We start from the raw sequence: 8,862 nt of genomic DNA, 5'->3' as shown, positions 1-8,862 counted from the left end.
AAGGAGGACCACGTTCCACTTCAGGTCCTTTGCCGGAGGGTTGCACCAAGCTCGGTGACCTTGCGATGGAGACCCTGGGCTGGAAGATGCGCTAGGGATCTTCCAGTGCTGGGGCTCAGTCCCGAGGGCCGGCAGGCGAAGCCAAATCGCGGCGACAAGTCCGGGACATGGGTTCCAGCTGACATCCGGCCGAGTCACGCCCCCGGGCGCAGCCAAACGCTGGGTGGCGCTGCGCGGCCGCCCTTCGCCAGACCTGTTGCGTCCAGGGCTTCAGCCCGGCGGGTTAGGGTAAAGGGGCCCACGCAAAGCCTAGCGAGGGTGAGCATCCCCCTACCACAGTATTGCCCCGGGGGGTGGAGGGGACTACCAGGTTCACCCTAAATAGGTGGTGCACGCCCTTCAGCCTCTACACACTCCACAGCCGGGTTCTAGGCGCATCGGGTGCTGCTGGTATAAAACTTTCGCCAAACCGCTTGGGGAGAGGGCAGGATGGAAAGGACACCCCAACTCCAGATCCCACAGCTAGCAGCGCGGTGTCACCTCCGCTTCACAGTCGTCCAAAAGCCCTGCTGTCGATCAGGCAGTGGATAGGTGCCACTCTATTGCCTGCCCGCAGCGCTGACCCGGGCACCGCCCCCACCCACCCCTTTGAGGTCCCATCCCCTCCCCCGCCTCCCGCGCTCCGGCCCTGGCGTCGCCCGCCTCGCCTGCGCCGGGGTCGCCGCAGTCCCCGCGGCTCGCCCGGGGCTCCCTGGCCAGGCGCTCCAGCTTTTTTGCAACCAGGGAGCACCCTAAGGTGTGGGTGTGGGTGCCGACCCACCAGAAACCGAAGCAGAGGACCTCGGGCATCCAGGTTCTGCGCTCCAGGGAGGCGGCCCCGCAGGGCTGGGCAAGGACGGGGCGGTCGGCGGAGGGGCGGGCGCCGCTCATCAGCCACGCCAGTCACGTCTGGGGCCACCCGGCCGCCCACTGATGTCTTGCGGGCTGGCCGTGCCACCTCGCCGGACCGGCGAGGGCAGAGGGGCTGTGGCGACGCCATGCCCGGGCCGGAGTGAGTGAGCGCGGGCGAAGATGGCGTACATCCAGGTAGGACGGTGGCTGGGGGCGACGGCCAGGGAATACCAGGGACCGCGCCCCCTCCGCCGGGAGCGCGCGCCGCGGGAGTGCGCACCACCCAGCGCCCACAAACTTACTGGATAAAATAAAAACAAAACACGGAAATACAACAAAACAACCGGTGTCCCAGAGCAGGCACCTGTGCGTGTTCTGGAGCTAGGTCAGGGGCCCTGCGTGGGACTTGCACCCTCGCGCTCGCCTCCTTGGGAGGGGAGACCGCGAGGTGACTTTGCAACTCCTCACCCTCTACCCCCCGGTACCCACCCCAGAGGAGGGAAAGCAGGAGGGCGGCCCGGGGCACGCCAGCCACCCGGCCCGCCAGCGCCCGTTGCCGTGGTGACGGTTGGGACTAATTGGCCGGTGGAGCCAGCTGGAGGCAGCTGTTCAGACCTGGAGGGACAAGGACATCGTTCGCCCGGGCGCTGGGTGCAGAGGGGTGGGGACATCCAGAGGCCAGAGCATACTGGTGAGGGAGATGGGGACGGTTACTTTAGTATGTGGAGGTCTGTGAAGTGCAGGACCCCCTCCCCATGCCTCCCACAGAGCGCCCCCAAGACTTCCAGAAATACCGTTGCCCACCCACCCCCAACTCCTTTAGAGGGGTTGGGTGGGGATGGACTGTGCTGCTTGGCAAAGAAACCAGTTTCTTTGCAAAAAGTAAGGACAGGTCATGCCAAGGTCACATGGTCAGACTCCCACCCCCACCCCGTAAACAGACCCAGAAGAGCCTAGGGTTTCTAGGGCCACCTGCCTGCCCCTAGCCATAGGGGGGAGGAGCAGAGAGCCTCTCAGATTCAGGAACTCACTTTTTGCCCCCTAGTCTCAGCTTGGGGATGAGGTGGAGTGGGGACTGCAGACACCCCCCTCCAAACTCTTCTGCTCCCTTGTTCCAGTTCCTCAGAGAGTCTGTCGCCTGGTGGAACCTGACCCTCTCCTCCTCTAGCTTTGATCCCCAGAAATGGCTTGCCTTGTCATGGATTGCCTAGGTCCTGATTTCAAGTTCAATGAAGGTCACACTTACTGTACATCTGTGTCCTGAAAGTTGTTGGAATATGTATTCAATAGTTGCTTGTCAACACTTGGCTGACACCAATTATGGACCAGCATTGAGGACGTAGGTCACTGTCCCTGCTCTCTCTGATGCCCAAGAGAGTGAGAAGAGAACATGGAGACTGGCTTTCATGGTTCTTCTTGAATTAGACATTTTCTTTTTCTGAGGCAGGATCTTGCTCTGTAGTCCAGGCTAGCCTGTGATTCTCCCGCCTCGGTCTTCTGAGTGCTGGGATTACAGTAGTAAGTCACGGCGTTCCGTTTCCTAAACCATATGTAGGCACAGAGTCGTTGAGTCACTTGTCAAGGCTGCATAGCTACTTAGCAGTTAAGGTGGGATCTAAACTGTAGGCTGGGAGGAAGATGTGGAAGTCAACCGTCTCAATGGTCTTGGCTTCCCTCTTAGAAAAAGTCTTCGAACATCTATGGAACACAGAGAGAAAAATTCTTTTTTTTTCGGTCACAGTTTTTCAACTGGGAAAACAGTAAAAAAAAAACAAAAAAAAAAAAAGCAAGCACAAAGGGAGGTCAGAGAGTGGGCATGACTATGCACCCACAAAGCTTTATTTATTTTGGTCAATGAGTTTCAGGGCCTTTCTGAAAGTCAGGAAATACATGGGTCCTTCTCTGTTGGAAGGCTATGTACCAGCCTGCTGTAGGGATGGTTAGAGGGAGCTGGAGTCTGCTGAACTCTGTTTTCTCTGTGTGCCTGGGATTTTCTCTTCATGATTCCTGGCTTGAATCACTTCTCCACCGGTATAGTCCAGAGGATGCGACAAGGCAGAATGAGGCCCTGGACTTGGGGGTTCTTTTCTGTCCCCTTTGTCCCCACCTTGGGTTGCTCCTGGGCCACTATCTTGCACCTGAGCTTTGAGAAAGATGGGTGCCATCAAAGGAGCTTACAGTGGCTTTTCTGTGTTCACCAAGGCTGTATAAAAGGCTAAATGGGTCTCTTTGGACCCCCCATGTCCTGAGAACAAACCTGTAAATTGCCAGAACATCATAGACGGCTGGAACATCATAGTTTACATCCAAATTCTCACTTTGTGGTGCTTGGGGGAACCGGAGGATTGGGGAGGATGGGACACACCAGGGCATGTGCGACAGAACGGCTTTGGGAGTCAGCTCTCTCCTTCCATTCTGGGGGTCCTGGGGGCTTAACTCAGATCACTGGGTTTGATGGTAAGCACCTTACACTCAGCCAGCCCACATGACCTCCCTTGGTTTTTGTTTTGTTTTGTTTTGTTTTGTTTTGTTTTGTTTTGTTTTGTTTTGTTTTTGAAACACAGTCTAGTCCAGGCTGACCTCCAATTCACAACCTCCCTGTCTCAGACTCCTGGAGCCAGGATGATGGGCACACACAATGTGGTGCTCAGCTTATGTCAAACATCTTTAAGCCCTTTTTCATGCTAGTCCCACTTGGTGCCCAGGGAAAATTGCCTTGTCTCAGAGACCACAGAGAAGTTGTGTTTACTTTGAGGTTGGGAGCCATGCAGCATTTTCATACCAAGGGTCCTGTCTCATAAATAAAATAAAATAAAATAAAATAAAATGACCCAGGTTCAGAGCCCACCTCCTTCCCAGCTCACTAGGGCATATGCTCTGTGGCCCACCACACTCTGTGCTCAGCTGAGTTTGAGCTTTTGAGGGATCTGTGATTAATGAGTGCCCTTAAGTAGTTTCCTAGGAGGCAGTCCATGGCACTTCTAGGAGCTTGAGTTTTAAAAGTTATTAGAACCATCACCTGTGCTATTATTAATTGATTTTTAAAATTTTTATTTTAGAATTGGACTTTTTTGACTCGAGTTCAGATCCCCTGCACCCATGTAAAACCTGAGTGTGGTAGTGTGTTACCCTAGTGCCGGGGAGTCAGAGACAGGGGGACTCAGTGGCTCACTGGCCAACCAGCCTCGTGTTGATGAGCTCCACATTCCTTCCTGGGCCATACCCTGTGTCCAAAAAAATAAGGCAGAGGAAGGCACCTGACATTGACCTCTGTTCTCCACATACACACATATGCACAGTTAAGTACAGGAAAATGTATGTATGTCACACATGTACATGCGTATACACATATATATGGGAAAAATTAACTCTCTCTTTTTTTTATTTTAACTTACAAAAAAAAAAATCAAGTTGGGAATGACAGTATACTTAGAATCTCAGAACCTGGGAGGGTAAAGCAGGAGAACGAAGAGTTCTGAGCTCACCTGAGCCACAGGTTGCTCCATCTCAGAACAGCCAGCAAGCAATCAAGCATATAAGCGGTCAGTGAAGAAAACTGCAACCCATGGACAGAGGGAGCCTGGATCACATGACGGAGGCAGAAGATAGCTGGAGAAATTAACACAAGGGGAAGTGCTACAGTATCAAGTCTGAGCTGGACCGAGCTATCTCCAGCCTTAGAGGGCTCACCTTGCTCTGTTTACAAGGAAGGGTGAGAGTGAGCAAGAGTCAAGAAGATGTTAACATCTGGGAAGAAACCCAGCCCGTCTCCTCCTTACTGGCTCCCTGTGACCCCAAAGCCCTGACTTGGGCTGCACCTCCCTTCCTGTCTAGGATCTGTCTTAAGCAGGTCATCAGGATTTGACACCTGCCAAGTGGGTTAATACCACCATGTTTCCTTTAAATCATGAAATCCTGGTTCTGTAAAAAAAAAAAAAAAAAAAAAAGGCTTAGCTGCCACAAAGTCTGATGACCTGAGTTTGGTCCTTGGAACCAGGTGGAGGAGTAGAGGATAGTCTCCTGAGAGTTGTCCTCTGACCTCCATATGGTACCGTGGATGTGTGTGAGTGCAGACAGACAGACAAGTCAGACACACACACACACACACACACACACACACACACACAAGAAATGTTATAATTTTTCAAAAGAAAATAAATCCTGGGTCCATAGAGGAGCTCTTCTTGGAAGAAGAGGAGGGAGCTTAGAGCTCAGGGACCTATGGGGAGAAGATGGGGTGCGGGGTGGAACCACACCAGGGAGGGAGGATCAGCTCCTGGCTCCCTCCCAGCCCCTCCCTCCCAGCCCCCCCCCCCATTTGTGGGTGGTCGAAGGATGCTCTCTACCAGCAGGATTGGAGCAGGATTGGAAGGTAGGGCCCTGGCAGGGGCGGGGGAGTCAGCCTGTCAGTTTAGCTAATCAAGCCCTCTTGGGTTGGTTTCTGGCTATTTCAGTCTGAGAAGGTTTTCGAGTCCCCCCGAAGTGTGGCTGTGTGCTGAGTAGCATGACGAGCTATCTACCCGCTCTGATTCATAACAGCACACGGTGCACATCAAATGGAAACGCTCACAGTTCCCGTTTATTCGCTGTTAGTTAACCAAGAGGCTCCCAGCAGCCCTGCAAACATAGCCATACCTTGGTAATAAAGTCAGCTCCCTCCCCAGAATGGTGAGTGCAAAGGGAGAAGCGGGCTTCTGCTTTCTGTTGTTTTTGTCTTACTGTTCTTTGAGTTGCTGGAATATTGCTAAACTGGTGTCTCTCTCTCTCTCTCTCTCTCTCTCTCTCTCTCTCTCCCTTCCTCCATCCCTCCCGCCCCACCCTGGCTTCACCGTGGCTCTCTAAAAGGGCAGTTGGAACCACTGAACGAGGTGGGTTAATTCAATCATCTGTTTGGTCTGGATTCTAATCAAATGCTTGCCTTTCCGTTTGGAGTCTGGTGTGGGGTTGGGGCATGATTGAGTACTGAGTCACAGGATATTAACAAGGGTACAGTTTCGATTCCCTTCTACCAAAAGGGAGACCCTGGCAAAAGGGGCATCACTGGACAGACAGCGTGTGTGTCCCAACTCAACTGGTCTCCCCCAGTTTAGTTGCATGTCCCTGGGGCTATTTTTCCTGAAGTTTCTTTTTCTCTTTTGCCAGGAGAGAACCCTATGCATTGTGTGTTTGAGAACATATTGTCTGGCCCTCTCTATGTTGTGATAACCACCCATCTGTCAAGAAAGGCACACACATACACTACCAAGGCAAACACCTGCAAGTGTTCTGCATGCTCTGAATATCTGCAGCCACTTCTGTTTGCCGTCCCGTATGCCACAGTGCATAAATAAGACAGAGAAAAAAAAATTTTTTTTTCTCCTACCAGCAATTCTGCTCTGGGAATTTTCATTTATCTGGGAATTTATTTATCATGGGTGGGGCAATCCCAGATGGGCTGCTTATAATTTGGGGTGTTCTCTCTCCTCTCTCTTCCTCCCCCAATGGTCCCAGAGCTTGCTTTCTAGAATCTCTGACGTGCTGCTGTGCGGCTGGACTTGCCAACACTGCTGTCAGAGGTGCTATGAGTCCAGCTGCTGCCAGTCCAGTGAAGATGAAGTGGAGATCTTGGGACCTTTCCCTGCCCAGACTCCCCCATGGCTGTGAGTACCCGGCTTGGGAGTTTACCTCCCAGCAGCCTCTCCCCTGGAGGGTGGGCAGGGTGGGAGATACACTGAGTTTCCATGGACATAACCAAGAAGGGCCTCTTTATGCCCCCTCATTTGTGGACCAGCTGGTCACACCAGCTGGTGGTGAGGCTCCTGCTCACACCAAGCTTCTGAGAGGTTAGCCGGGCGATGCTAATCTTGGGGACACTTTAAGTAGTCTAAGTACCCAGGCAGGAAAGGACCTGTGTTCTGTTTGGAAGAACTTTGAGAAGGTAGCAGTGTCTAAGTGCCCCCTTCCCAGGCAGCATGGCAGACTGACATAAAGCCCAGCCCCAGGCCTGCACCAAGTCTGTGCTCAGTGAGTCTGAGCTGCTAGTATCTTTCTGATGCTGGTTTTGGCTGGCCTGAACAAGGCCTTACAGCCGGAGGGAAGGGTGCCCAGGCCCATCTATACTGCATCCAGTGCTGGCGGTGCTCACCCCAGCTCCTTTCATTTTATTTCTAATCTGCTCCCCTCCTGCACCCGAATACAACATCTCCATCTGCTAGTCGCTCAGATATTTTGGGAATGCAGTTTTGAAGCTCAGCCACATGTCTGATCCACCTCTCTGTGGCAGGGAGAGGGATGTGGTCAGGGACTGGGGAGGAGCCAGGAGACCAGGGTTGGGAAAGACCTAGCAATCATCAACAGCTGCTGGGAACTCTGGGAGGGAGGCCCAGTGAGGAGACAGCGCTGGGTACGAATGGGAATGGACAGAATCCAGGGGTAGCACTTGAAACGGTCTTACCGGAATCTGGGGCTGAAATCCCAGAAGTCCCTGGAGCCCCAGTTTTCCTCTGGGTTGGGATCATGGCATGTTTGCTCTTTTTAGAAGCAAGTTTCAGATGTTGCCAGAACACAGTGGCTTCAAATCAGTGTGATTTCAACCAAGTTCAGTTTCTATAACAGCTTTCTAGCTCTGAGAAAGTTGCTTGACTTTTCTGAGTCTTGGTTTTCCATCTGTAAAATGGGACAATAAAAAAATTCATCAAAAACATGTGTTTGATGAATTTGTGTTTAGAAAAGTACTTAAGAGTGCTTGAGACTTTGTCGATGATCAAAATGGTTAGAACATCCATTATTTATTTGTTTGTTTGTTTATTATTGAGACAGGGTTTCACTGTGTAGCCTTGACTTATCTGGAACTTTCTTTATAGACTAAGCTAACCTTGAACTCACAAAGATCTGCCTGTTTCTGCCTCTTGGGTACTGGGATTAAAGGCATGGTGGCCTTGCTTATTTTTATTTTTTTTAAGACAGAGTCTCAGGCAGCCCAAGCTGACCTTGAACTTGCTATATAGCCAAAGATGACCTTGAACTTCTGACCTTCCTGCATCCTAAGTGCTGTAATTACAGGCATGTGCCACCACACAGAGCTAAGCATGTTAGGTGAGCATTCTACCAACTGAGCTATGCCCCCGGCCTCATGATTTTTATAAATCCTGGTTTTTCTTTGATTATCTTAACTAGAGGATGAGAATAATAAAATAATTTGTTTTACAGGCTGTAATTAAGAGTAAACGAAGAAAGCTAGCCATAGTAATCCATACCTTTAAGCCCAGGTCTGGGGAGGCAGAAGCAAGAGGATTGTGAGTTCAAGACCAGCCTGAGCTACATAGTGAGGCACTGTCTCAAAAACAAATGTGAGTGAGCTAGCTTCAGAATGCATTTAGCCCCAGGTCTGTAAGCATTCTTTCGGTCTTTTTGGTGTCAACAGAAACCTTGTGCTGATCTCAGAACATGATTTATCTCTAAGTTGTGGCCTGACTCCAGTAGGTGGCACAGAACTGAGATGTGACAAACAATCCCATTTCATAGGGTCCTTAAATCAGAGTAGTTCAGACCATTTGGAGCCTAAAAAGCCACATGTCTTAGTCACTCAACAGAATAGCTGATGGCCAGGTACAGTGTCTCGTCTGTATTCCCAGTCCTAAAAACAGAGGCGGGAGGATGGTGCACCCCAGGCCTGGGGCGCACAGCAGTGCTCTTGTCTCAAAAACTCAAGGGCTGGGGACAGAGTTCAGTGCTTGCAGTGGGGCTCAAGGTTTGATTCTCAAACCAGAGACAAAACAGAAGGGGAAAAGACATCCAAATACACACATGCATGTGCACAAATGTGTGCGTGTGTCCATGTGTGCACTTGAAAGGCCTGTTGACCATCTGACAAACCTTAGGAGGAGGCTGAGAAAGCATCTTAAGTCATCAGCAGAGAGAAGTGAGGCCCTTGGCAGCTGCTCACCTCGTCTTCCCTGATCTGTGGTGTATGGTGTGTGTGCACATGTGTAC

The 8,862-nt window shown here is 51.4% G+C and overlaps 1 protein-coding gene across 3 annotated transcripts in view; it reads left to right on the top strand.

The window, feature by feature from the left end:
• The first annotated feature begins 677 nt into the window (after positions 1-677).
• Syt17 (synaptotagmin 17) overlaps positions 678-8,862 on the top strand; it is a 64,966-nt gene continuing 56,781 nt past the window's right edge. The window contains exons 1-3 of one of the 3 annotated variants that reach the window (XM_021207526.2): positions 678-1,086; positions 5,737-5,759; positions 6,382-6,530. Coding sequence is in view for 2 of the 3 variants with exons in the window: in XM_021207511.2 (XP_021063170.1) it covers positions 1,072-1,086; positions 5,742-5,759; positions 6,382-6,530 (182 nt within the window). In the remaining variant the exon portion in view is untranslated. Of the gene's footprint in view, positions 1,087-5,304; positions 5,560-5,736; positions 5,760-6,381; positions 6,531-8,862 lie in introns of those variants that run through there. The other 2 variants (XM_021207511.2, XM_021207518.2) reach the window with 2 other exon arrangements.

This window comes from Mus pahari, chromosome 1, assembly GCF_900095145.1.
Source record: "Mus pahari chromosome 1, PAHARI_EIJ_v1.1, whole genome shotgun sequence".
In the NCBI taxonomy this organism is placed as follows: domain Eukaryota; kingdom Metazoa; phylum Chordata; class Mammalia; order Rodentia; family Muridae; genus Mus; species Mus pahari.
This window is presented reverse-complemented; position numbering and strand designations above follow the sequence as displayed.